We start from the raw sequence: 26,936 nt of genomic DNA, 5'->3' as shown, positions 1-26,936 counted from the left end.
GAGATGGGGGTCCCCACAGGAAAGAGTGCCCATTAGAGGAGTCTCATGTTGGGCAGAAATGTCTAGGCTCTAGTCTCCATGCTGTGCTCAGGCACTGGCTGGGAGCAGCCTTGAGAGAGCATGGCCTCGGCTTGAATACTGTGGTGGATCCTGAAGCAGCAGCGGCTGGAAGCTGCCTGCTGACTGCACTCATCACAGCAGGTTCTCCCTCAAGGGGAAGTCACCTGCACATGCACCTCTATGACTGCCATGTTACCACACAAAGGGCATGATCTGCTTGCCCTTTGTGCAAGCGAGACAAAAGCCAATCGTCAAGAGGCAAGCTGGTGGCAGAGGAAGGGCAGTTTATTACAGCTTGCTAGCAAGAGGGAAGATGGCCGACTAACGCCCAAAAAAAACATCTTACAGAACAAAGACTACAGGCCAGTTATATGGAGGGCTGGTCTCCGGGTCAGGGAGTCATCTGGTCTCAGGTTGGGGGCATCCATCTAGTCTTAGTTCCTGACAGTCTTTTGTTTTACTTGATATGCATCAGAGACTGGAGCAAGGCCCTACACCCTGATCTTTCAGTTGTCATTGATGATGGCTATCAGCATAGACTCTCTGTCCCGGGGTCGTCACATTCCTAAGGAACTCAAGAGAACAAAGTTATCAACTTATAGCAGCTGGGAGGGACCATAAAATCCACAGAGCATGTCTGGGCTAGTTAATCAGAGTTCATTCAAAGTTACAATAGGGTTTCTTTTCTACAATATGGCTTCCCTTATGTCAACCTTGTGTTGAGCCAGTATCAGCCATGGTAGATAACATTATCCTTACTTTCTAGAGGAGAAAGCTAAGTCCTCAATTAAGAAACTTACTGCAGGTACCAATTAGTAAATGAGCTCCAATTTTCAACCCTAGATTTGTCTGACTCCAACAAACCTCTGTCCACTATGCCACTCTGTCTCTACGCATAGCTGTGTAGTATAGATGAATCTCAGGTCCCCAACTTCACTGTGCAAGAAATACCTCATTTTCTACTTTGATCCCTGAGTCCACTGGGCAGGCAGGGTATTTATCCAGACTTGCAGCTGCCTTTACCCTAATCCAGGGCAGAACAAAGACCCCACGGTAAGGGTGGGGTTGGTAAGGAAGTTGAGGGAGTTGTGGGGGGTGGGGAATGCCAATTCAGACAGCCATTGACCAAATCCACGTGGTCCTTAAGGATGGACGCTCTGCTGCATCAGACCTTATCGGGAACAGGGTATCTTTGGCGAGGCAGGGAGACATATAGCCCCTCCTCTCTGGGACACTGTCATGAGAGTTCCCTTCTCTTCTCTGCCTGGGGGAGGGGAGGTGCCTCTCTCTTTTCCCCATTTGTTGCTATTAAAGGAACTTCCTCTCTGCTTTTGTTGTATCTAAAAGCATCTCCACCTTCTTTTGTTTCCAGAGGCAGTTAGACAAATCTCTCCAACCAATTTAGGCTTTTGTAAAACAAAACCCAGGAGGGGAAATGGAGAGCTGGCAGTTTCCTGCCACAACCCCGCCCACCCCCCACTCCCCCAAGACAAGGAGGCACAGACCCTGCCACCTGCTTGAATAGTAGAAAAGAAAGGGGGAAAATACAAAAGGAAAAACATGGATTAATATCTCAAAGCTCATTGGCCATGTCTGTCTTCACAAATGTAGAGAGGTCTACACTGCCAGGGCAGACCGGCTCTGTGAGGTCCCAGAGGTGGCGCTAAGATCAGTGGGAGTTTTAGGGAGCAGCTGGGGTGGACTTGAGAGCAGTTAGGCTGTCTCGTGTCATTTGACAGAGTGGTCAGACCCACCCCAGGAGGAAGGCATTTCACACATCTGCTCAAATGCAGATGCCGCAAAGAAGGGGATGGCTTTCTAAGTAGTGAGCCCCTCGTCTCGAACCGCATTCACTTGGAGGCTGGGTGGAGTTGGAGTGGGCGCTATGAACAGGTGTCAGAGATGTTGTGGAAGGAATCCCCTCTGGTGAAGGCTAAAGGCTATGGTATCTAAGATCTCTTCTCAACTCTAAGACTCTGATTCTGTCTAGATTTTGGAAGTGATCAGCACAGAGATATTATTGAAACCATGAGGGTTATGGAGCCCAGGGAAGAGGAGAGCATAAAAACAAGCAGAAGATGTATCAAGTCAGGTGATACCCTCATTGTTTCAGAACATCATTAAGATCAGACTTCTACAGAACGACGTGTGGGCATGTCTGAGGACGTGGTATCCGTGTCTCTATATGGTTAAATCGGACAAATTCAAAATATTTAGTCATTTCAATTCAATGTGGCTCACCTACAATCAACCCTCTTCGCAAGAACTAAAATACATTCAGCAAACATTATTTAAGCCTTAGGCCTGGTACCTTGCTAAGTGCTAGTGATACAAAGGCATATTCTTGCCTTCAAGGAGTATATAGTCTAATAAGATTACAGTTTGCAAAGTCAACTCTTAGCAAACAATTTGGTAGATCATAAATACGCTTGCAGATATTACTTCTTAAATCTTTTATAAATTAAAAGAGTGGTTTAGATCAGGTTTCCTCCACCTCAGCACCTAAAAGCGACATTTTAGATTGGATAATTCTTTGTTGGGGGAGGGGGCCTGTCCTATGCATTGTAGGGTGTTTAGCAACATCCCTGGCCATTAGCAACCCCCAAGTTATGACAACCAAAAATATCTCCATACATTGCCAAATGTCCCCTAGAGAAAAAAAATCACTCCTGGTTGAGAACCACTGGTTTAAATTAATATAAGTTTTGGATAATAATGTTATAAGAAGTCTCAGTAAGGAATTCCTTGAGATACATTTTGGTGAATTGAACTTGTTTCTTTTTGATTTGATCTTTATATGAGAATGAGTTTATTAACATTTATTCCTAATAGTTACTAGAGAAAATACTTGTGTCCTATTAATATCGAAGTATTTTAGCTGCTGAGAGGATTGATAATTGAGTAGTTGTGTGTATAGTACAACTGGTTACATCTGAAATGGCTGGAATCAAGAAAAGACATGTGCATACTGAATGCAAATAATATTGCGAACTGCCTTGGGACTTGTCCCCAAGTCAGGAATTTCAGACAGCCTCATGCACTAGGAAAACAACCTTGCCCTATCGTTCTCTCAGTAGAATAAACAATTCCTTGTTTCATATAATTGGTCAGATAACCTGGAATTTTAAACAAGCAGTCTGGATCCACAAGGTTACCTTGTATTTAATATTTTCTAAACATTGTTTACATTATTAAACATATTCATTTGATATTGTGTGAACAGCGTTTGTAACGCTAAAAAGGTATTGTACACTCTCTTTTGGCATGTGTGAAGAAATCTTCAGCTGATAAAAACTAGCAGTAATCTAAAAGTGTGTCTGCATTTGTCCCTGCTTTACTTCAAGACCATAATTATAATTGTCATCCGAAGATTGGTGAGCACTGTGTCATTTTAGTTCCTCTAGGAGAATTTGCAACTTCCTTAATTGGCCACTTGCATCTCCAATCTGAAAAGTCAGCAAACTACACTGGCAGAGTCTCACATTGCTAAGAAATTAAAGGCAGCAGTCTTCAGAAAGGGAAGTCTAAAAGAGTACTGAAAAAAGTTAACTCTCTGTAGCCAGAAGGATGAATCCTCAACTCAGGGACTGTGGAAGCAAAAAGAGATCTTGAGAGTAGCCGGTGTAGTATTTCCTGGAGTGTGTTCTTCCCAGTACGGGTTCCATGCAAAGTCAATAGGTGTTATGGGGAAAGAACCCTGACACCAAAAATGTTTGAGAAAACACTTATGTAAACAAAGGTAGACTGGTTTCTTTACTGCAGAAGCTTTAATATGCTCATGAGCATTTTATATCTCCATTAAGGATAGACAGTGTGCAGTGCTTCCTCTAAATTTTGACTGTGGAACCATTTTTCCACAGAGTATCCTACGGGTCTAATGTTTCATGGAACACTTCTAGGGAAAGACTGATCCAGTCCAACCTCCTCATTTTACAAATGAGGGAACTGAGACCAAGAGAAGTGAACTGGCTTTCCAAAGGTCATATGCCTTGGCCAAAGTCAGCGTAAGATCTCTGTGTACTACTCTAGCAAGACTTTAGATGGTGAATGGCAACAGGCTGGTTGTGATATGTTCTCCTGGAGGGATAATCATGAATTTCATGAGTGAGGCTTCTTCTAAGACAGGGGTCAGCAAACTTTTTCAGTAAAAGGCCAGGTTGTAAATATTTTAGGCTTTGTGGGCCATATGGTCTTCTTCACAAAACTACTCAACTCTGCCTTAGTAGCAGGAAAACAGCCATACACAATATGTAAGTGAATGGAGTATTCCAGTCAAACTTTGTTTATAGAAGCAGGAGGCAGGCCCACAGTAGCCAGCCTGCCAAAGTTGCCACCCTTGTTCTAGGTCAAGGTTCTGGTTATCTATTACTGTGCCAAAAACTCCCCCAAAACTTAGTGACTTCAAACAGTGACCACGTGGTATTCAGCTGGCGGCTGACCTGGTCCCTAGCAGGGACTCCCCCTCTCAGTAGTCTCGGGGCCTTCCTACGGGACCTTTCCAACAAGGATATATGCTTCTTAATGGCAGCTCCCGGGGCTCCGACAGCAAGTATTCCAATATCTTATGCTTAGATACCAGACTTAGATATTGGCACAGCCTCACTTCCACAGTATTCTGCTAGTCAGAGGAATCACAGAGGCTGCCCAGATTCAAGGAGAGGAGACAAACCCTCTATCTCAATGCAGAGAGTATCAAAAAATTTGTGGCCATTTTTAATCTGCCACAGACAGAAAAATGAGCTGGGAGGATGGGCTACTGAATAGTTCTATTCTAGAAGAAGGAGGACTTTCCTTCATTGCCCGCTCTGGATTCACAGAAGAAAAGATGGGATGCAGACAGAAAAGGGGCCTATGAGACTAGGACCCACAAGCTCATTTTATACATATATATTTTTATATGACCAGCCTGAATTTGTATTTGGAACATACATCTGTACACTACATTGTTAGATTTCATTTTGCTTCTACCAGCTATCAGTACCTTTTTTCTTCTCAGAGAAGTTGAAAATAGTACATTTTAAGAAGGTCAAAGTTCAAATTGCACCAGTACTATAGTAATAAGAGCTACATAATGCATGGTGAGAAAAGCAGATAGGCAGACAATTGAATATATAAATGAAATGTAATCCTTTAATCCTACTTAGTTACAAGCTAGCTTGTGTTACCAAAAGCTGACCCTGTGGCTTTTTGAGCTGTGTAATTTTTTTGTGCATGTGAAATGACATTGATCGCTGTCTCTGCAAGAAGGGAGCTCATCTCTTCCACAGAGTCTTGTAAACTTCTAACATTACGGTAACCATAGTAGTTCTCTTCTGTCAGACTTTATTTTCCATTACCGAATGGACTCAGATTTATTCTATTAAACACAAAAACTCTGAAGTGAATGATAGTGCCCAGTATCCTTGATTGTATTGCTATCACAGAGGTAATGTTCCACTGCCCTTTTCTGGTAATTTTATTTAAATTATTTAGAATTGTGTGGATTCACCCATCTATTTGCAGTGTCATCCCCATTGGTGCATTCATTATTGCAAAGCCTCTGGATGTTTAATTCATAACACTACTGTTGAAAAAAGTAATTGATTTCAGATGTTTCGTTCATGAAGCAAGGCCACATGGGATCTAGTTTCTCTCAGTCCAAAGGAGACAACTCTCGGTGCAGGGATTTCAGCCACCTAACCTGGATATACAGAGTTAGAGGTAGCTCACTCCTACTACCAATGCTATGATTTAAAGCGTTGGATTAATATGAACTTAACAAAAACATTGGGTGCCTTTTCTGTAGACAATAGCTTTGGTAGATGTTGTTATAATCTTTGAAGAATAAGAACGGACAGGATGGAGGGATGTGGCAAGGAAAATGTGTTTGGGTTCATATTGTCACAGATTATAAAGAGAGAGGAACTAGAAGAGGTCAAAGTCACTGTATTCTTTGCCTTCATGTTATCCCCAATTAGTGGCAAGAATTGTGATTGTCTTTCCCATTTAGCTTATTGAAATGGAAACTACGTGAGACTAACCGCTAGAGCCCCATAATATTGGTAGGCTTTCCTTTATCCCCATAAGACCTCCTAGATTCTTCAAAAACCATTTAACTTTAAAGTCCATTTCCTATCACTGGTGGACTAGTGAGTTAAGTACTCAGGATTTCAAAAACTTTAATAATATAAAGAAAGCAGTTTTGATATGAAAGAAACATTGCTTGATTATTTTATAATTAGCATTACATATTTTGCCATTCAGCCATTTTATTTTACTGAATAATATTTACCAGTTATTTTTTTTAATGTTGGCAATTTCAGGGTCTCTATATTCCAATAACAAAGAAATAAAAGTATGCTCACTCCTACTATTTCTTTTTTCCACGTAGAAATAGGAAAGAAGCCCCACATGAGGTTTTATCTATGCACAACAAATAAATGTAAAGCAATGCATACACAATGGGAGAGTTTGTATATATTTAATCTCCTGGCTAGCTAATATTCAGTAATATACCAACTTAAGAAAAAGTTAAAATTAGGGCCGGCCCCGTGGCTTGGCGGTTAAGTACGCGTGCTCCACTGCTGGCGGCCCGGGTTCGGATCCCGGGCGCGTACCGACGCACTGCTTCTCTGGCCGTGCTGAGGCCGCGTCTCACATACAGCAACTAGAAGGCTGTGCAACTAGGACATACAACTATCTACTGGGGCTTTGGGGGAAAAAATGAATAAATAAAATTAAAAAAAATAAATAAAATAAAATTCTTAAAAAAAAAAGAAAAAGTTAAAATTAAACTTCAAAAGTAATTTCTAAGTTTTATAAACATTTTATCAAAAAATATTCAGGGGCCAGCCCGGTGGCATAGTGGTTGGGTTCACATGCTCCACTTTGGCAGCCTGGGGTTTGCAGGTTCAGATCCTGGGTGTGGACCTATACCCTGCTCGTCAAGCCATGCTGTAGCAGCATCCCACATACAAAATAGAGGAAGACTAGGGCCGGCCCCATGGCTTAGTGGTTAAGTGCGCACGCTCCACTGCTGGCGGCCCGGGTTCGGATCCCGGGCACGCACCAACACACCGCTTCTCCGGCCATGCTGAGGCCACGTCCCACATACAGCAACTAGAAGGATGTGCAACTATGACATACAACTATCTACTGGGGCTTTGGGGAAAAATAAATAAATAAATAAAATTATTTAAAAAAAACAAAAACAAAATAGAGGAAGACTGGCACAGGTGTTAGGTCAGGGCTGATCTTCCTTGCCACAAAAAAAAAAAAAAACAAGTTCAGTAGTGACTTCCTAGAAAAATAGAAAAAACATATTAGAAATTATATGTTAGTATTAATAAGATTCTCCCCTCCTTGATAGAAAGTATATATTTCACAGTCGTAAAGAACGACTTACCCACTCCCTAACTTCCCTCCCAAAAGAATGTAAAAAAAATAAATGGAACTTGCTCCAATCCTCAATGTAGGAACTGAAAAGTGCTCTATCCTCTGTAAAAACTTGGGTGACCAACCATTCCAATTCTCTCTTGATTTTCCAGATTTTATCACCGATAGTCCCAAGTACCTGGGAACACTTAGTCCCAGACAAACCAGGACAGTTGGTTGCCCTCATTCAGGTGCCTTGCCTGGGAAAGTTTGTGATACTCTGTGATTGGTGAACCAGACAGACTGCTAAATACTTAACATTTTTTAAAAAAATATTGCAGATCTTCTTCATTTCCATTTTATTCACCTTCAGTCTCTCTCTCTCTCTTTATTCCCTGTCATTTTAGTTCTCTGAACCACTGGATGAGCCAGAGGCATGTTTTTCCCTCTTGTTATTTATAAAGCTTGAGTTTTTAATTTTCCTGAAAGAACTTATCCAGAAAAGCGATCTGCTGTGCCTGGTTTTCTGATGGTTTGTTTTGACTCCTCTGTTCACTCCTTGTTTACTTTGGCAGCTGCATTATTTCCGCCCACCTCAGCTAAGAAAACATCCCATGTAGAATGTCAGGGGCATTCGCTGTGGCAGTGCTTTGAAAACAGCTCAGCGTTACCCTTCTCTCCGGCAGTCACCAAGGGCATAGCATCATTGAGTGGGTAATTGATCATTGCCTGTGACTGTCCCATTACCTACACCCTCTTCTGCTAATTACACAGACAGTTCTCTGAATCCATGTCCCACACTAGAGGCCTCACGTTTTGCACAGTAAGGAGCTAACTAGACTTGAACCTGTCAATTTATGAAAAATTGGCAAAGCTGGTTTGCATAATTCATTGGGCTACCTCTCTTTGAATTTCATGTATAATTTAAAAAATTTTTTCCTCTTGTACTCACTCTCTAACTCTCTGGTGTAATCAGCTGTGTTATTTCCTAAACAGTTGAAAAGAAGAATTGTCACAGATATATAGGCTGTGAAATCCTTCTTAGTTGAAAATAAACCGCATATGTCAGTATTCATTCAGAAGCTGAAATTTGCTGTCCTCTGTGCTTTTGAAAGCCTAAAAGCAGTTTCAAATCATCTTCCATCGTATAGCTGTCTTTGTATCTGTGGAAAGGCATAGTTTCCTAGAAACGATTGAGGCTTAAGCAAACAGCCATGTGCTGATATATACAAATTCTATCCATTGGCAAAGAGAAGTACTTTATTAAAGTTACTTGTAACTAGGTATGTTTAATTGTGTCTGCAGCTGTGACAATGTAACATGTGGAACAGCCAAGTAGATATAAACCTTATTCAAATAACATCCTGCAATGAGGGCTACTTACTTTGTTTTGCTGTCTTTGGGCTCTGTGATCCTGGCTATGATAGTCAGGACCCTCAGTCCAGGTGTCCCTGGAGGGTCTTTAACTTGGGACTTGATGAAAGCAGGAAAATAACTTATTGGGATTACACATTGTTGAGAACCCACATTATATAATGAGACCTATATAAGTGAATTATACAGTTAACGTAAATAAAACTGTATAAACAACAGACTCCAAATCACATACAGTCTAGAATTTGTGAACAGTTTTAGCCTGGAGTGGCTGAGAGAGGGGTCCTTTGTTCCATGCTGCCCAGTTTCCTCTTCTTTCTGTCATCTGTCTGAGTCTGTGGTCGCTCTTTGGGGTGAGGCTGCTCTTCTCCCACTTGAGTTGGCACTGCAATGCTATCTGAGAATGCAGTGTTTATATCAGAGCACTATGGACAATTCTCAGACTCTATATTTGTGATTTTTGATGGTTTACATTAATGGAAGGAGGGGGCTTTTGATTGCAAGAGACAGAAACTCCACTGAGTTACTTTAGTGGAAAAGGGGATTTATTTTAAGGATATATGTTGACAGACACTGTAGGAACTAGCTGTTTTCCCAGTCTCTCATGGGCCATATGGTCTCTTTCTTCCATTGTGTCTCTGCTTCTCTTTATCTGTTTTATTCTCTTCCTTTTAGAAATAGAATTCTTTGACTTACTCATAATTTCCCCTCCCTCATAAGTTCAACTTTCACATGTCTCTCTGGGCCTCTTTCTAAATCCAGAACTTTAGGGCCGGCCCCATGGCTTAGCGGTTAAGTGCGTGAGCTCCGCTGCTGGCGGCCGGGGTTTGGATCCCGGGCGCGCACCGACGCATCGCTTCTCCGGCCATGCTGAGGCGGCGTCCCACATACAGCAACTAGAAGGTTGTGCAGCTGTAACATGCAACTATCTACTTGGGGGGAAAAATAAATAAATAAAATAAAATAAAATAAATCCAGAACTTTAAAGCTGCAACTCCAAACATTAACTGGTTTAGTCTCTTTATTATTCTGTATTGAAGTCCCAGGGTGACATAGATTATTACGGATTTTAATACTTGTCTCTGCCACCAGACTGTATGCTTCATGAGCATAGGGATGATGTTTGTTTTCTTTGCCACTGTATACCCACAGTCCCTGACACAAAATAGGTACTGAGTAATATTTGATGAATGAATAAAATATGCAGAAAACTATCTGAAATCTACTAATAAATGCTCTTGTTGGGGGGAGATTTCTACATGAGTTGAACTGACTGAGTCTTCTCAAACACCAGTCAGTCTGGACTGAAGTCACCTTATTCTTTTCCTAGTTGGTAAACATTTTTCACTGCTCCAAGGATGTTCAAACTACTTGGCAAATTAGGGTCTAAATGTTCCGTAAAGATTGATGTGATGAAAACATTCAAATAGTAAATGTTGGGGGAGAGATTGTTTTCATGGTGACTTCTGCTTCAGGAAGCCCTCACACTGATGAGGGTAGTCAGCTGACCCACCGCCAACTCACAGTCGTCCAGTTGCCATTAAGCTATAATCCAGCCGCAGTATCAGTGCTAATGGCAGTAACTCTATATTTAGATTCATTAGTGGGAGATTTTGTTTTGTTTTTTTTTGGTGAGGAAGATCAGCTCTGAGCTAACATCCATGCCAATCTTCCTCTTTTTGCTGAGGAAGACTGGCCCTGGGCTAACATCCGTGCCCATCTTCCTCTACTTTGTATGGGACGCCGCCGCAGCATGGCCTGACAAGAGGTGCATTGGTGCGCGCCCGGGATCCGAACCTGGGCTGCCAGCAGCAGAGCATGAGCACTTAACCGCTACGCCACTGGGCCAGCCTCCTAGTGGGAGAGTCTTATTTTGGTAAAATGAGCTCATAAGAGCAGGTGGATGGTGATGGAGGTGATGTGAGAGAGAAGGTGCGGATCCAGCTATCAAAGTTAGGGGTATGCTTCCACTTAGCTATGGAATGGCTTTTCTCTTTGTGAGGTGGCACAGTTTTCTGACCGACCCTCCAGGGAATCTGTGTGCCGGGTGTATCCTGGCTGTGTTCCCAACCACACTGCAGTGACAGAGGGGCCACTCTGCTCCTTGGGGGTGGAACAACACTTCCGGATTATAGGCCAGATGTTGCACAAAGTCCTTACTGACAGAAACATGGACACCAGATAGTTCTTGCGTGACACCCTCCTCTCCCACAATTAAATGCTCCTGGTTCTTGTTCTTTTTTAACCATTTCACACAACCGTCTTCTGGTAGCAGAAATCACTATAATGTGGTTTTCTAGTATTAATCCTAAACCTTCTTTCCATTTGTTTTATCATGAAACAGGTAACATTTTCACAAACGTTCTGAAAATTATCTTAGTAAATGTTATTTCCTTCAACATGTTTACTTTGGGAGATGAAATGTTTATTCCAATGATATGGTTGTTGCCTAAAATGTTTTTAGGGCTGCTCTTTCAGTGCCATTAACTTACTTCTCTCGTATTCTGAAGTAAGTATAATTCAGCTCTATAGAAATATATGGATGAAGATGTGAATACATATATGTTTTCACTACATTCTATTTATAACACTTTTACAGTTACCTCATCTTTTTCTTCTGAATAATGAAAGATCTAAATAGTTAATGAGCACTCCTATGTTTATGTCAATGTCCAAATCGGCGCATGGTTAACTGTGCACCACTTCACTTGACTTTAACTTTAGAAACTGCCAGTACAGCCCCTCAAATTTGATGTTTGCTCCTAGACATTAGAAATGCTATTATCTGTTTTAAGGGGGATTTTAGGTTTTATTGCCTAAAACCTAAAGTGTAAATAAAATGGATTTTTCTTGTCATCTGCAGGAAATGTTTGATGTTATCTTGGATGAAAATCAGCTGGAGGATGCATGTGAACATCTGGGCGAGTATCTGGAGGCATACTGGCGTGCTACCCACACAACCAGTAGCACCCCCATGACCCCGCTGCTGGGAAGGAATCTGGGCTCGACAGCACTCTCACCATACCCCACAGCAATTTCTGGGTTACAGGTATTGTCACTTTTCACTCGGGCTTTGACAACTTTACATTTAAGATTCTACAGGGGGGGCCGGCCCTGTGGCTTGGCGGTTGAGTGCGTGCGCTCCGCTGCTGGCGGCGGACGCACGCCGACTCACCACTTGTCTGACCTGTGCTGAGGTGGCGTCCCACATACAGCAACTGGAAGGATGTGCAACTATGACATACAACTATCTATTGGGGCTTTGGGGAGAAAAAGGGAAAAAAAGGAGGAGGATTGGCAATAGATGTTAGCTCAGGGCCGGTCTTCCTCAGCAAAAAGAGGAGGATTGGCATGGATGTTAACTCCGGGCTGATCTTCCTCACACACACACAAAAAAAGATTCTACAGGGAACTTGATTGGGATGGAGACTGGGACTGTCCTTAATCTGAAGAGTGAACCACGTGTGGGCATTATATAAAAAACTCTAAAATATTGCCTAATTATGATCTACCCTAGACAAAGTCACCCAAAGAGTCGCCCTTTCTTTAGAACTTTGCTTTCTGTTAGTTTATTTATTTATTTTTTGTGAGGAAGATTAGCCTTGAGCTAACATCCAACACCAATCCTCCTCTTTTTGCCGAGGAAGATTGGCCCTGGGCTAACATCCGTGCCCATCTTCCTCTACTTTATATGGGACGCCACCACAGCATGGCTTGACAAGTGGTGCGTCGGTCTGCACCTGGGATCCGAACCTGCGAACCCCAGGCCACCGAAGCGGAGCGGGCGAACTTAACTGCTATGCCACTGGGCCAGCTGCACTCTCTGTTAGTTTATAATGGCTTTTACTTAGATAAATTAATCCTTCCTATGTCTAAACCCCACCAGGAAACTTACTACCAGGAAACTTACTACCTACTCGGTGCAACTGTCCGTTACATCTCATGTCACTTCTTAAGGATTATACGGTTGTGGCAATGTCAGGCACCAGAGCAAGCTAAGTAAAATATTTTGGGACAGATGGACCTTTTGACTGCCCTTGGGTAATCCTGCCCCACAGGCTGCTGGACCTGTCCCCTAGCTTGCCCAGTACAGAACGTACACATGAATAGAGCGGCTCTGTTCCGAAACAGTGACAGATCCCTGAGTTTTCTTGGGGGCGTGCTGGGGACCACCTCTATCGGTGGCTATGGCAAGTGTCCTTTAAGGAAGCTGGGGATGAGGCAGGAGCAGGAGGTTCTCTCTTCTGCTGTTCTGATGCTGTGCTCAGGGCTAGATGTGGGGAGCCAGAGGCATTATAATACAAAGTGAATCTTGCCTTTTTATATCAATTATTATTTACCATTTTTCAAGCAGCTCCTGGAATGTGGCCAAATCGCCAGCTGGCAGAGGGACATGTAGTCAATTGAGCCCTCTGGCGTCGTGGCTACTTTTGTATTAATGGTTTATAATGATAGTCATAATTGTAGATCATGTAGAGTTAACTCTGAGATGAATGGCACTCTCTGAAATGCTATTATGACTATATTACTCTGCTACAAAATTGTGTCTTTGTAAGCAAAACCTGCCATATACATGAATAGCTTTTGAGGCTGGAAATGAACATGGGAAGTGTACTGTTGTAGTACACAGTATCTACGTATGCACCAGGACTATTTCTTGCCTTTTTCATTGCTTGTGTGCTGATCCTGAGTGTAGCATTTCCACTGACTAGTTTGAGTTGGCTCCAAATTGAACATTGTAGGATGAGAAATGGATGCATGAAGCAGTATGCTTCTGTAATGTAGGTGGAAATGAAATGTTGTACTTTGTTTATGAATATAACACTCTTGACTCATCACCTCTAAGACACCCACCTAGAGTGGTTCCCCCAGTATCACTTGAGTTAACATGGCACCCTTTGTCCTATGGCCTATTTCTCCTAGTAACCATGGGTATGTAATTGTTAGACCCCTGGTGGGGGTTAAAGGCACAGGCTGTGACTGTTAAATGAGTTTCCTGCTGTGTGAAGGTGAGTGTCCTTTAGAGGAAACATATTTGGGTCCTTGATTTCATCAGGATCCTGTTTCTTAACCGAGTTGACCTACCTAAGCAGGTAGACACAGCTATGATACATGTTTTCCCATGATTTGAAAAAAAATGTTGAGTAATGTTTTCTGGGCCATCAAATAAGTGTCTGAAGATATTAATTTCAATTAATGGTATTAGAGGAATTAAGTTTATATCTGAATATTATTTTTGCAGGACATTTCAGTTGAGGAAGCAAGAATTGTAAATGTATCAGTTAGCCGGCTCCATCACTGTTGTATACTCCTTTGGAAGGAATATTGCTGAGAGTCTTACATTTATGTAGGATGCAGAATCAACATACTTTATTTTATGAGCAGTGCAAATCATAATTTTATTAAAATATTTTTAAAAGGTATAAGGAGCATTCATCTAGGTAAATGTAAAGTGTGTGACTTTAGGAAGAGAAAGATTTTATCAGTTCGAGAGAGGAATAAAATAGTAGATGCTATTCTGAACTTGAACTTATTTTCCAACAGTAAACTAATCCTCACTTTTGCAATAGAAGTGGAATTATTAGGCCTTCTTAAATATATTAAGTTCTATTCAGCAGTTAACTTTCAATTCTATATTTTAATAGGAAGCAGACTCGTGCAGTATTATGTAATTAGATTCATAAATTATCAGCACTTTGGCATCTTTGCATGTCGTGTCCCAAATAAATAAGACCAGATATTTTGAGGAGACCATTCGTGCATCAAAATGCTTTATTAAGTCAGATATTTGGTATCTTATTGTCCACATCCTACTGTCGTACATACATGTATATGTTCTAGATGAGTGATTTAATCAATGAACTATCTGATATTTTTAGAGTCAACGTATGAGGCACAGCAACCACTCCACAGAGAACTCTCCAATTGAAAGACGAAGTCTAATGACCTCCGATGAAAATTATCACAATGAAAGGGCTCGGAAGAGTAGGAATCGCTTGTCTTCCAGTTCCCAGCATAGCCGAGATCATTACCCTCTTGTGGAAGAAGATTACCCTGACTCATACCAGGACACTTACAAACCCCATAGGAACCGAGGATCGCCTGGGGGCTACAGCCACGACTCCCGACATCGGCTTTGAGTCTGCAGAAACAAACAAAAAATTCATCTGTTGACAATTTGCCATAGCCCTACTAGGATAAACCAATCATCTTAACTTGGCAAGTACAGCACAGTATTTACTGTGCTTGTGGGCTGCTGTCATTTGATGCTAAGTAACGGGCAAAAAAAAATGTACATTATGCCCTTAAGTCTAGATGGATATTAGATGCCCAATCATATAGATATTTTTAAGTGCAACATTTACATAACAGTACCTTTTGTTTTCTTCATTAGATTTAGACACATCAATTTGTAATTTAGGGTACTTATCAAGGCACATATAAAATAATTTCCCGTGCTGGAAATTCCAAATGACCAGTTCCAGTTGGAACCAATTTATAAACCAATTCCTGTTGGAATTTGGGTGAATCGACTGGAAAGTCTACTTGAGCATGTTGCAATCAATTAAAAAATCTGAAAAAAAAAAAAAAACCACAACGAATTAATGAAATCAAAATACCAGTAGAAGTCAAAACCAGCTATGGTATTTATTTGCTGGAAGCTAAATTTACACTTAAAGTTGGAATGTATAAACATTTTAATATATGTTAATGTTGCCAGAATGGCTTTTCAAACTTACCAAATGTATTGATAGTGCCAAAAATATCTCAAATTAATGCAGAAATTATACAGTCTCCTCAGATTTTAATATTTTTATTTCTTTCCTGGCACAGCTGTTGTATTCAAAGTGTTTTGCTTTTTGTTTAGTCACTACTGTTAGCTCGTTTGAAGTTGGCAAAAAAACTCAAAATTTCTTTAGCAGTGAGAGAGAATAGTAAAGAGAAGCCCAGTCATAGCTGGTTATGTGACGTGGAAAATGGGGTGTTGTTTCCCCTTTATTCAATCTGAGCACAACTACATACATCCAGGAATCTGGAATCAGACAGGAAGGATGGGCACAGATTCTCCTGAGTGCAGAGCTGAACATCTCCCGATGGGAATTCATCTATTCCACTTACCACAAACATGGTTCGGTATTTCCCGCCAGTGCAGTTGAATATCTTTCCATTGCTTCCTTCAGTCTCTGTCTTTGAATATCTGAATGTTCTAGCCCTTCACCAAATTCTTTTTAATCATGCTAAGGATTTTTGTTTTACGTGGATACATTCAATTTTGATATTGAAAGCTGTGTTTATACGAAACGATTAATTGAAAAATGTGAAAACAAATGATGAATTTAAAAACTTGCAATAAAAAATAAACTCAGATTCAGAATAGATTTGTTCACTAAAATTATAGCATTTTTTATTGCAGTGAATTATAAAGAATTTGGAGTTGAGTTGCCTTATTTCTAACGAACACTCTTCTTTATCTATTAAGTCTTCAGAGTTTTTCCAGTGGCTATAATTATGGAATTGGTGACCTTCTGTCTTATATTATAAAGGAAGCCTTAGATTCACTATGATCCAAGAAATTATTGAAATTGACCCTTTTATACAATACACAAATGTCTTTAGGAAAAGGCTCTTGTTTCTAAAAGTCCACAATGCATGCAATTTTCTAAAGCCCCAGTAGGACCAGGCATAAAAATCCTTTTCTACTGGTACATGTCACGAAGCCTATTTTTTGAAAACAATAATTCATTTTCTATTATCTTATCCCCCCGTCAAGCCTTTCAATATTTAGGATCTCAAAGCATGCACCAGTTAAATAATTTTCCTGACCGTGAAAAGAAGTTCCATATTCTTGATTAGTTATACATATCTTGAACCTCATTATAACCTCCCACATTCCCTCCCCCTCTGTTCACTGTACATACCGCATTATGAACCTGTTTAGCTGATGATGAGGATGCCTATAATTATGTAAGTTATCTCAAATATTTGATACAATTAAAAAAATGGGCTCAGTAAATTCTAAAAGTTAACATGTGATACTGGCTCGTGAGGTTCTTTTGTCATCTAGTGAAGCTTACAGAACTTTCAGTTATGACATTTAAAGAGCTGTATCCATTAAGCACGTTAATAAACATGTAACCTGCCATTACTGAATACTTTGTTCGAGCACAGAAGAGCATTTTCCAGCAAACAAAAATATATTTATTACATGTACAGCACATATTTGCATGAGAAAGAAAACATTAGCCAAAACATTTTTCTATATGCTTTACTGGTTTCTTGTTTGTGTGCATTAAAGTATTTAATTGCAAAGAGTGCACCAAGGTGTATAAATTTAGACTAGACAGCTGTTCAGCTTTTTCTGTAGTAGCATTAGCAATCTGGTCATTTAACTACTTTAAGATATTTACATTTTATGGCAGGTAGCTGTAACAGCACTTACATATATTTCCTGATCAGCAAGACTACCATATTCTTTCAACTTTTAAAAATCACTTGTTTTTAAAGGCTTCTCAAAACCTTGTTTCTAAGTCTTCCATGTCATGCTGATAAAGAGAGAGGTCCATTCAATATCTGTGCACAGAACCAATCTGTCATTTACCATCAAGTGTCCATACCTGTTTTGCTTTGTATTCTTATTCAAAAGCTAATAATCTTAGAAAGGGTATAATGTATATTTTCTTGATGGATATATTTAAATTTTTACTTTGATTTGGCATATTCTTTCCCCTTCCTTTTGAAATGTTTATCTTCTCCAAATGAATATGAGATATACATTTTCCATTTTTTTAGCCTTAGAGTTTATTGTGTAAATGATACTAAAATACAGATATATACTAAATGAAAAGTTTTATTTTTGCCAAGCATATCAAGCACCTGTGGAAAATATATATTCCATAAATACTTTGTTTTTAACTGACTTCATTTAAAAATAGCAAATGATAAGCAGGAGAAACAAGTCTTATAATGTTTTGAGGCTGTTTTAACTTATAGTATAAACCACATATTCTGTAATTTCAGTATATGTAATTTCAGAATATGTAAATTACATATTTTATAATTTCAGTTAGTGAACATGTAACAATGTAGACTCATGTGACAATGTGGAAATGTAGTCCTGGAAAAAAAGGAATGAAGTTTGTCAATCCTGATGTTAATTCTCAAGGCTATAATGTCACTCCAGTATTACAATCAACATGTTATCTTGTTTATTCTAATACTTAAAGCAACACTTAGAAATGTTTGTAAATGACTGATGATTCTCTCCTATCTTTATACAGTTCTATTGGAAAGAAAATTGAAAATAACAATTTAGATTGATAGTCTTTCCTAATAAGAGAGTCTTAATTATGTGACAATATGTCATTGCACTTAGTCCTTAATGAAATGAATTTTTTAAATACAAAACAAATTCTGAGAAAATTATTTGTTCCCTTTGAAAAATTTGTTAATTACTTTAATTATTATTGTTGTTGTTTGCAAAATGTATTTTTGGAATGTTAACCTCTTTTCATACCTGCATACTTGAACTTGTCTATTGTATGGGGGCCTTAAAATTCATAATAGGAAGCTAGGGCAGTGAAAAGGAGGGAGAGAAGGAAATTATGCCAAACAATGGTTTGCAAATTTAAACTTTTTGAATGAACATATCATAAAATGTTGTTGAGACCCAGGATGTCAGTTAAGAATGTTTCTAGGCAACCTTAATTTGCATGCTAGTGTATTTTCTTAGTTATACAGTTTTATTTTGGTATTTGCTAAAAAATAAAAACAACATAATGCCACTACAGAAATTGCCCTATATATTGATATTCATACTACCTCTTCTCTAGAGAAGACAATCTGTCTTTAAAGAGAAAAACACTTTTAATAAGTAGCGATCAAATTTATTACTCTTATTGCTAATCTTGCTGCAAAGCTAAATGCATAAATTGTTAAAATATACTTTCCCTTTAGATTTTAAATGGTTTACAAAATGCTTTTGTCACCCTTTCATTTCTTCCATGTTAGCGAAGTTTTCTTTGAATTGGTTCACAGCTTATCGGGAGGCAAGGTTAATTTCATAAATCAGTCATCATAGGGAACAAAATGAACTGCAAGGGAATTGCCTTTGTGTGCAACTTGTTTTAATATCTAGCTCTTAGTCTAAAAGAGAGGAGATCCAGAGACTTGATGTTTAACTGCAGCTGGTTTGCAAATTCAAATATTATTGATCCTTGACTTCTCCTATGGACACTTAGCCATTTACTGGGTAAGGTTGGGATATGCATTATCTTGGACTCCCATGTCATTGGAACAAAATTCATATAAATGTTTTAAATAAATGGGAATGTCCCTCTTATTTCTCTTCTATTAATGTTCTTCTTATTTCTGCCTTTGTCTTTCAAGACAATGTTGCATGTTTTCTTTTTTAATAATATAAAATTCCTCTTTGAATGACTATATGAATAAAAACATTATAGGAAATTATGTAATACAGTTTGTTTCATTAGTTCCTCATGCCTTTAAATATTGTTAATACTGTAACTGTTACTAAGTTACTTACTCAAGCTATGTCTATAGGGCAGAGAACAGTCCTCCTCTTTTAAATGATAATCATGACCAAACCAGTCAATATAATAGTTGTCAGACAGACAACAAGGATAACTTTTTGTTGCCGACTTAAGCAATCAAGTTAGTCAAAATAGTAAAATTGGTTTATATGGGCAGAGAGAACTATAGCATTTAAAAATTACTTTTTAAAAGCTTCTTCTTTTATTAAAATGAATGTTCTCAAATGAAATACATCCTCTTATGGCAACTATCTCTATCTACTTGTGGATGATTTAATCCCAAATGCTTCATGTAATTGAGGGACATTATGAGAAGACTAGAAGATATCTCATCAGATAATCTTGACTAAGGGCTGAAACTCCCACTTACCAGGAAAAAGTATAAAAGTGAATAGCAATGAGTTTTGGGGAGTCATAGTTACATATGAAACATTCCTTTGTTTCTTTTGATGTATGTAAAATGTTTGCAGAAGATAGTAGAAAATGTTATTAATGAATTTAGAGTGGTTTGGGGGAATACACCGATGCTTCCTCTGTGAAAATTATAAGGAGTTAAAATGAGACCTGAGAACCAGGAGTGGCTGGCCTCTAGCTTTTCAATACCTTGTAAGTGTTCTTGGTTATGTTTTGAACACTTACATTTCTCAACAAATGGCTATGTCTTTATGTATGTAGGGGCTACTCTTGTTCTACTTGCATGCCACATTCACACACTTTTAACTGAAATCAGTGTGAATTCTGTATGCATTCAGGATGTATTAAAGATGCAGGATCATTAATGCTATATTGTTGCATACTATTTTTCATATGCCTTACAATATTTTCTGGGACATTATTAAAGTGAAAGCATTTTATTGCCAAAATAAATCTATGTTGTTACTTCTAATCTGCATTAGCAGTAGAAAAATAATGTAGCAAAAACATATATTGTACAGTACAAAATTATAAAAGATATATATTTTGCCAATAATATGAAAATAGATTGAGGAGAAAGAAGCACATTTGTTATAGCACAAACGTACAACCAAGTCCACTGTTAAATTTAGCAGTTGTATTTTTTAAAAGTATATGGATTTAGTTCTAAGCTTTATCAGATTTATTTCATCTACCATCTGTCTAATTTGCGGCTTGATACTTTTCCAGCAATTTACTTCATAGCCTTGCAATCTGTGGATGTAATTTCTTTTATTTTATTCCCTTCCATAAAACTTATTAAATTTTATTTTGTGATAAGACTCATACTATATTTACTGTTCTTATTTCTTCTCCTTTAGTAACAACTACAAAAAGTAATGGCAAGTGAGCTCATAGGGCTCCTCTGAATTTTGAACATGTTTAAAATGTTTTGTATTTTTCACAGCCTAAAGTCAGAATGATGCCTAAAGATGTCCCAACAACAACAAAAAAGTATTTAGGGATTCTTCAACTTGTTTCATACTGAATACTATTTTGAAACATAAGTTAAAGCCATTCACTGTTTTTTTGAAGGGGTGGCAGGAGGGAAAAAACAGATAAACTTATTAATACTCAAAATAAATATGGCAAGTGGATGTGAAAACATTTTCCCTACTGTTCTGAGGGCTGTTGATATCCCAAGCTATTGCTGTATCTCCAGCTACAAAGTGGAAAAAAAAAAATCACCTATGTCAAATAATTTTTCCTTTCTTTAACTTTCAGTTATTTATTTTGATAATTTACCCCCTTTTATTTTTCTTATATAGGTGTATGTGAGCATTCTACAAGGCATGCTGGGTAATATACTATGCAAATGTATACAGTGCTGCATGCTTTGTTCTCCCTCTGCTTCAGTGGCTTTAAAGAAAAAAATGTGTTGTTATTTTTGTGAACCAAAACATTTAACAAAGAAAATGCAGAGTGCATGCATATAATATCCTAATTTCTATGGATTTGTTTTATGGAATTTAAATGTGTACAAACCAATTGCGTTAATTTTTTTCTTTTATATAATAAATGAAAAAACACTGAAACCAGCGTTATACCTCTCCTTTATATTATTCTAGAGATATACTGAAGAAGTACTGGAAATCAAGAGGTATAAATCTGTACCTCCGAAAGGAAAAAAGTCTAAACATTTACCGTTAAAACACAGATTCAATTAAATGACTATTTCCTGAATACTGTGCTAGGTGCTATGAGGGATCACAAAAAAAGTACTGTATTAGGAAAGAGCTTGTAGGTTAAATGCACACGTACATGAAATAGAATATATTACAAATGTGTGTGAAATAGGATTCAATACAATATAGAAAAATAAACTAAATAAATCTTATTGTTCACAAGAAACCTCTAAATGATTGCTTTAACATAGCAGTTATCAGAATTCCAAAGGTATCTTGTACCCGTAAGAATTCCATGGATGGCATATGGCTTAGGACTAGACATTTCATGTGCTCGGCGTCAGCTGTCCCTGCTATGACTTGATTGGCATTTGACTTTTCTCTCATTGCAGTGTGCAAGAAGTTCAGAAGAAATGTGTGCTATGTTGATTCTTATCACTGCATTAGAATTATACAGTGATTTATTACAGCCAAGTTATTTCACAAGCATTATCACATTTAATCCAGTTGGCACCCCTGTAAAATAGGCAGGGCAGAGATTATTAGACCCAACTACAAATGAGGAAACCAAAGCTCGTTGTCACTTTTCTCTCTAAAGTACTTTTATCTAAAAATATATATTAAATGCTTTTAAGCGAGTAGTCATCTGAAGCATACAAAACAATGCCTGGAATACAACAAATGTTGACTGAATGAATGGTAACTGAGTTACTGAAGTGGTATATAAGGCTGCCCCAACGATCAAGGCATTTCACCCAACGATCCAAAACTCCCAACTGGAAGAACTGCAGCTCACTGCAATCACTCCATCAACCTGGCCCTGTGACTGAAGCCAACTCTCTCGTCATCAACACATCTCCACTAATAAGACGGGTTGTAGAGAGAAACATCTTGTTTGTCCTGCCATCAACATGCCGATTAGCATAGTGGTTAGACTGAGCTCCAACCCTTGCCTGGGTTCAAAGCCTGGATCCAGCAGTAATGAGCTATGAGCTTGGGGCAGACACGTAACTTCCCTGTGCCTGGATCTGTTTCTGTAGAGCTATTTTCTTTTGGTTATGGGTCATATTTTCATGTTTCTTTGTATATCCAGTAATTTTTTTTATTGGAGTCAAGATATTGTAAATTTTCCATTTTGGATGACTTGATTTTGTATTCCTTTAAAGATGGTTGGACTTGTTTTGATAGGCAATTGTGGATCAGTCTGATTCTTTCAAGGTTTGTTTTTAAGCTCTTTAGGACTGGGCTGGAGTAGGACTTAAGATTCTTAGGCTAATTTAGCTCCTCTTCTCAGGTCTCTGGGGTGTCTACTGAATGTCCCATATATTCAGTGAGTTCCCTTTACTCTGGCTGAGGGAAATTCAGATGATTCCTGGCGCTTTGTAAGCTCTAGGAATTACTTGTTTTATAGCTCCCTGGTACTTGTTTTTGACTCAGAAATTATTACTGACCAGCCTCATGGGGTTTCATACTGGTTCCATACTGCACACATACAGATTGACATGCAGCCAAAGACTCAATGGCTCAACCTAGGTAGGTTTCTGGAGATTTTCTCTGGATAGCTCCCTCTTTTCAGTCACTCTGCTTCACAAATGCTAGCTGCCTTGATCTCTTGGAACACTGATCTATGTTTTCAACTCAAGATTGCCAGACTCTATTTGAGCTCCTGCTCCCTCAACAGCTGCCTGGGAATTGCCTCCAGGCAGAAAATCCAGGTAAAGGTAAACTCATCTCATTTGTGTCTCTTATCAGGGATCACAGTCCTGTCCCGTGTGTTGTCCAATATCTGGAAACAGTTGTTTTCTATATTTTGTCCAGTTTACTATTCATTAATGGTAGGAGGGCAATTCCAGACCATCCTACTCTCTCATACCTGGAAGCAAAAGTCTCTCCAATGACCTTTGCACATCACTATAATCATGGATAAATTAGTCTTTAAAAAGTCTCATAAGGATTCTGTTTGCACAAATAGTTCCACTCAACAAGCATTCCCAATTACTTCTATAGTAGTTCCAAATTGGTATTTTGCCCATGGATTCTATAGTTGGACAAGACTGTATTAGGTAAATTCTCTTTTTTTCTTTTTTTTTGAGAGACACTTAGAAAATAATCTCCTTAATGTAGATTATAAAATATGAAGCACTAAATTTGCAAGTTAATATGGATATGACATCCATTTAATAAGCTGACAGAGATGTGTGGTGAGTTTGCAAAATGTCTTAGAGCTGCCAAAAGAATTACCTACAGTGTGCAAGAATGGAACTACTAAAGAGTTAATGTAAACTGGTTATGCAAACAATATTGTTGTTTTTCTAAATAGCCTAGAGAGTATTGTGTAAATATAAACAATTCATAAATTAAAATGAATTAATATAATAATTTTCTTTCTCTTCTTACGTCTTCTCTAAACTTTGGCTTTTTAACCATAAGCCCCCAAAGAAATCAAGGATGGACTTTTTCTTGCACAACTGTTCAAGAAGAGACGCATTTCAGTCATCAGTGCTGCCCTTTGTTTTACATGTAAAAGTTTTCTAGCCCAGACAACTATGAAAAACTCTAGACTGTCTCGAGGTCTTACTCGTATGCTGTACTTTTCTATATATTGAGATAAAATAGTGTATGGCTAGGAGAAGTGAGGTGGAAAGGTATAGTTTGTTGTTGATTTTGTTTCATTTCATTCACCTCTTGAGGATGGGGGGCAAAGCAGTTCAAAACGCCTGTGCAGCTCCCCTACATGTTTCTTTGTCTTCCTTCATACCACAGTTAAGGAGACTAGAAGGGAATGGAGGTGTTTCTGGTTTCTTTGTGGAAGAGAAGAAATAACCTGTTTCTTTTTTATGACCTGATGCCTCTAACAAGAGTAAAGACTAATTATCATAGTCATCAGATGACCTAGAATCAAAGGACCTCAGAGCAAACTCTGCTTTTACATATGTAAAAATTGAGCCCTAGAGAGGTTAACTTGCCCAACTGAAAAAATAACACATGGAACAAGAACTCTGATATCAAGTTACCTAATGATTCACTTATATTCTAGTTTTCAACTAAATACCCCACAGTAGAAGGTTGATTAAACACAGTGTGACACTTGCATAGCCCAGGACACGGCTGTTCAAGGTGTATGGGCAAGAAGACTGCAAGAGCAGAGAACATTTGACCAGCTGTTTAACCAGCTTGGAATAATGAGAGTTACAGCTGGAAAGGACAGGTGGGGCCAGCTTGTGGAGTACAATGAGTATCTAAGGTATTTGGACACTCCTGCTCAATCAGTTTAGGGGCCACTAAATATTTTCAAACATGGGAGTGACTTGATCAAAATCGTTGCTTCGGGCAAAAATTGACTGAAAGTGGAGGGAGATTGGAAAGGGCAGAGCCCTAAGGTACGAAGACGACCATAAGGCGATTGCCTAGGTAAGGCCACTCTGCTGGGTGTCTGGGGCAAGAGGGTTGAGAGAGAAAGGTGTTAAGCATCTCTCAAAAGCACTGCTGGAACGCCTTTCTTTGAGGGCCAGGATGTGGGACTCTTGGGTGTAATGTGTGTGAAGGGTTGGGGATGCGCACTGGGCACTCAATAGCATGTTTGCATTATGGCTCTGTGGAAGAAATGCAGGGAAAAACAAAACGGCGGGGACTCTACAGCAAGCAGTCCACAGCCGTCTGCCCCAACCCGCAGCCTGCCCCAACCCGCAGCCTGCATTGCCTCGATCCCTGGGCTCAGCCCCGCAGCCTACAGTTCCCCTGGTTATGCAGATAAGCAGGGGCCAGGCGGGCGCCCTTTCCCAGGCCCCGCCCCTCCGGCCGCGCGCCTGCGCCCTCCCGCCCCGCCCCTCGCCTCCCCCGCCCGCGTGGTCGCCGCCGCCGCAGCCGCCCAGGAGGAGCTGGGGAGGACGGTGGCCCGCGAGGCTCGCCGCAGACAACGCGGCGGCGATGTCCGCGAGCCAGGCGAGAGCCGCGGCGGCAGCGGCGGGGCCTCGCGCGCGGCAGGGCGGCCTGGGCTTCGGCCTCCCTCCGGCTCCTAGGAAGCGGGCCGGCGGCCAGCGCGGGAGCAGCAGCGGCAGAGGCGGAGGCTCCTGCGCGTCTCTCTCCTCCCCTTCAGCCTGAGCCCGGGGCGGCCAGGCGGCCCGGGCGGCTGGAGGGGGGTCCGCTGCCCGAGAATGGGAATTCTCTTCACCAGGATTTGGAGACTGTTCAATCACCAGGGTGAGGAGCTCGGGCCGCAGGCGTACGGGTGGGGGAGAGCGTCAGCCCTGGCCGGGCGGGTGGGGGTCTCCGAATACTTCCGGAGTGTGGGCTGCGCGGTCGCGCGCCGTCTCCGCGCTGGGTGCGGGCTGCGCGGATGCCGGCCTGGGGCTGCTCCATCCTGCTCCCAGCTCGGGGCCGGTTCCTGACTCGCAGCCCTTTGTGTTACGGGACCTTCCTAAGAAATCCATTCCGCAAATACGCCCATTGCTCCGATTTCGGTTGGGAGTGGAAAAGGAAGGTTTCTTGCCCTACGTTCGACGTCCCCGAGTGGCAGTGTCTGGCCTGTCTTTCAGCCCGTTTTCTGCCAGCGGTTGGGTTTGCACACCACGGAGAAATGCTGGGGTTCTCTGGGATGAAGGTTATAGGTTATGGCCCCAGCCGCACCACTGAGCGACCGAGGGTTGCAGAATGCGGAAAACATGAGGAAACGCTCTTGACTTGTCCAGTACACCTCAGGTTTATGAGCCTTTCCTGCACCTCCAGCCCACTTTGGGGAGACTCTTCTGCATCCTGAGTAGTGATGGACCTCTCTCCGTTTGCCGTATTTATATCTGTGTCTAAGGTTAAGCTTAAGGTCATTTTCCTACTTGTGTTGCTTATTTAAGGAGAGTTTTTCTGAGTTAAAAATGTTAAAAGTGTTTCACTGAAAGCATTTAAAAACCATACCATATGAAACATTTGTTAACCGCAGGTAACTAGCAAGTTACCAAGTATAGAGTGTATTGTCACGTAGGAATGCTTAAGTTCGTCTAAACTCAAACATTCGTTTGAAATGCATTATCAGGTTTATTAAAATTTGTTAGAAAATGATTGTTATAAAACTGGGGAAGGAGGATACAGTTTTAACAAAAAGACTTGATAGTCTTTAAGATACAATATAGTCAGTGGTGTATTTTTGTTTCTTTTTAAATTCAGTTGGGTGATTCATCATTCCAGCTGTCAGTAAGTTAGTTTGTGTTTTTCTCTTCTGTAAGCTGCTAGTGATTTTCCCGAAAGTTTTCCGATCAACGCTTAAATGAATAGTAGGGTGTGTTATGGACAACCACTACGCACACTTCCTCCTTCATGATCCAGATGCTGCTGTAAAAAGGTGATGAGAAGAGAGCAGAACTGGAACTTGTGGTCTCTAGTGTATCTTTAAAAAAAAAAAGATGATATTCTAGATCACTTGATACTAAATTGAAAAGCAGTATTTCAAATGATTTTTCTGATGTGAGGATTTTTCATAAAGCGGGGACACCGGTTGTAATCTGCACTGTCTCTGGCTAGCTGTTTCTCT

General features: G+C 40.0%; 2 protein-coding genes across 4 annotated transcripts in view; both read left to right on the top strand.

Annotated features, from left to right (window-relative positions):
* Positions 1–16,149, top strand: part of CACNB4 (calcium voltage-gated channel auxiliary subunit beta 4) — a 252,448-nt gene extending 236,299 nt beyond the window's left edge. For both annotated transcript variants that reach the window (XM_058548979.1, XM_058548980.1), the window contains exons 13-14: positions 11,651–11,836; positions 14,667–16,149. In XM_058548979.1, the coding sequence (XP_058404962.1) occupies positions 11,651–11,836; positions 14,667–14,927 (447 nt within the window). In that variant the 3' untranslated portion in view covers positions 14,928–16,149. The remainder of the gene's footprint in view (positions 1–11,650; positions 11,837–14,666) is intronic.
* Positions 16,150–25,308: 9,159 nt separating this feature from the next.
* The window catches only part of ARL5A (ADP ribosylation factor like GTPase 5A), a 28,264-nt gene continuing 26,636 nt past the window's right edge, over positions 25,309–26,936 (top strand). Inside the window, exon 1 of one of the 2 annotated variants that reach the window (XM_058548964.1) lies at positions 25,309–25,615. In XM_058548964.1, coding sequence (XP_058404947.1) covers positions 25,570–25,615 — 46 coding nt within the window. In that variant the 5' untranslated portion in view covers positions 25,309–25,569. The remainder of the gene's footprint in view (positions 25,616–26,936) is intronic. The other variant, XM_058548963.1, reaches the window with a different exon arrangement.

This window comes from Diceros bicornis, chromosome 10 (assembly GCF_020826845.1).
Source record: "Diceros bicornis minor isolate mBicDic1 chromosome 10, mDicBic1.mat.cur, whole genome shotgun sequence".
NCBI classification, from domain to species: Eukaryota; Metazoa; Chordata; class Mammalia; order Perissodactyla; family Rhinocerotidae; genus Diceros; species Diceros bicornis.
Note: the sequence above shows the minus strand (reverse complement) of the source record. Positions and strands in the feature narration are given on the sequence as shown.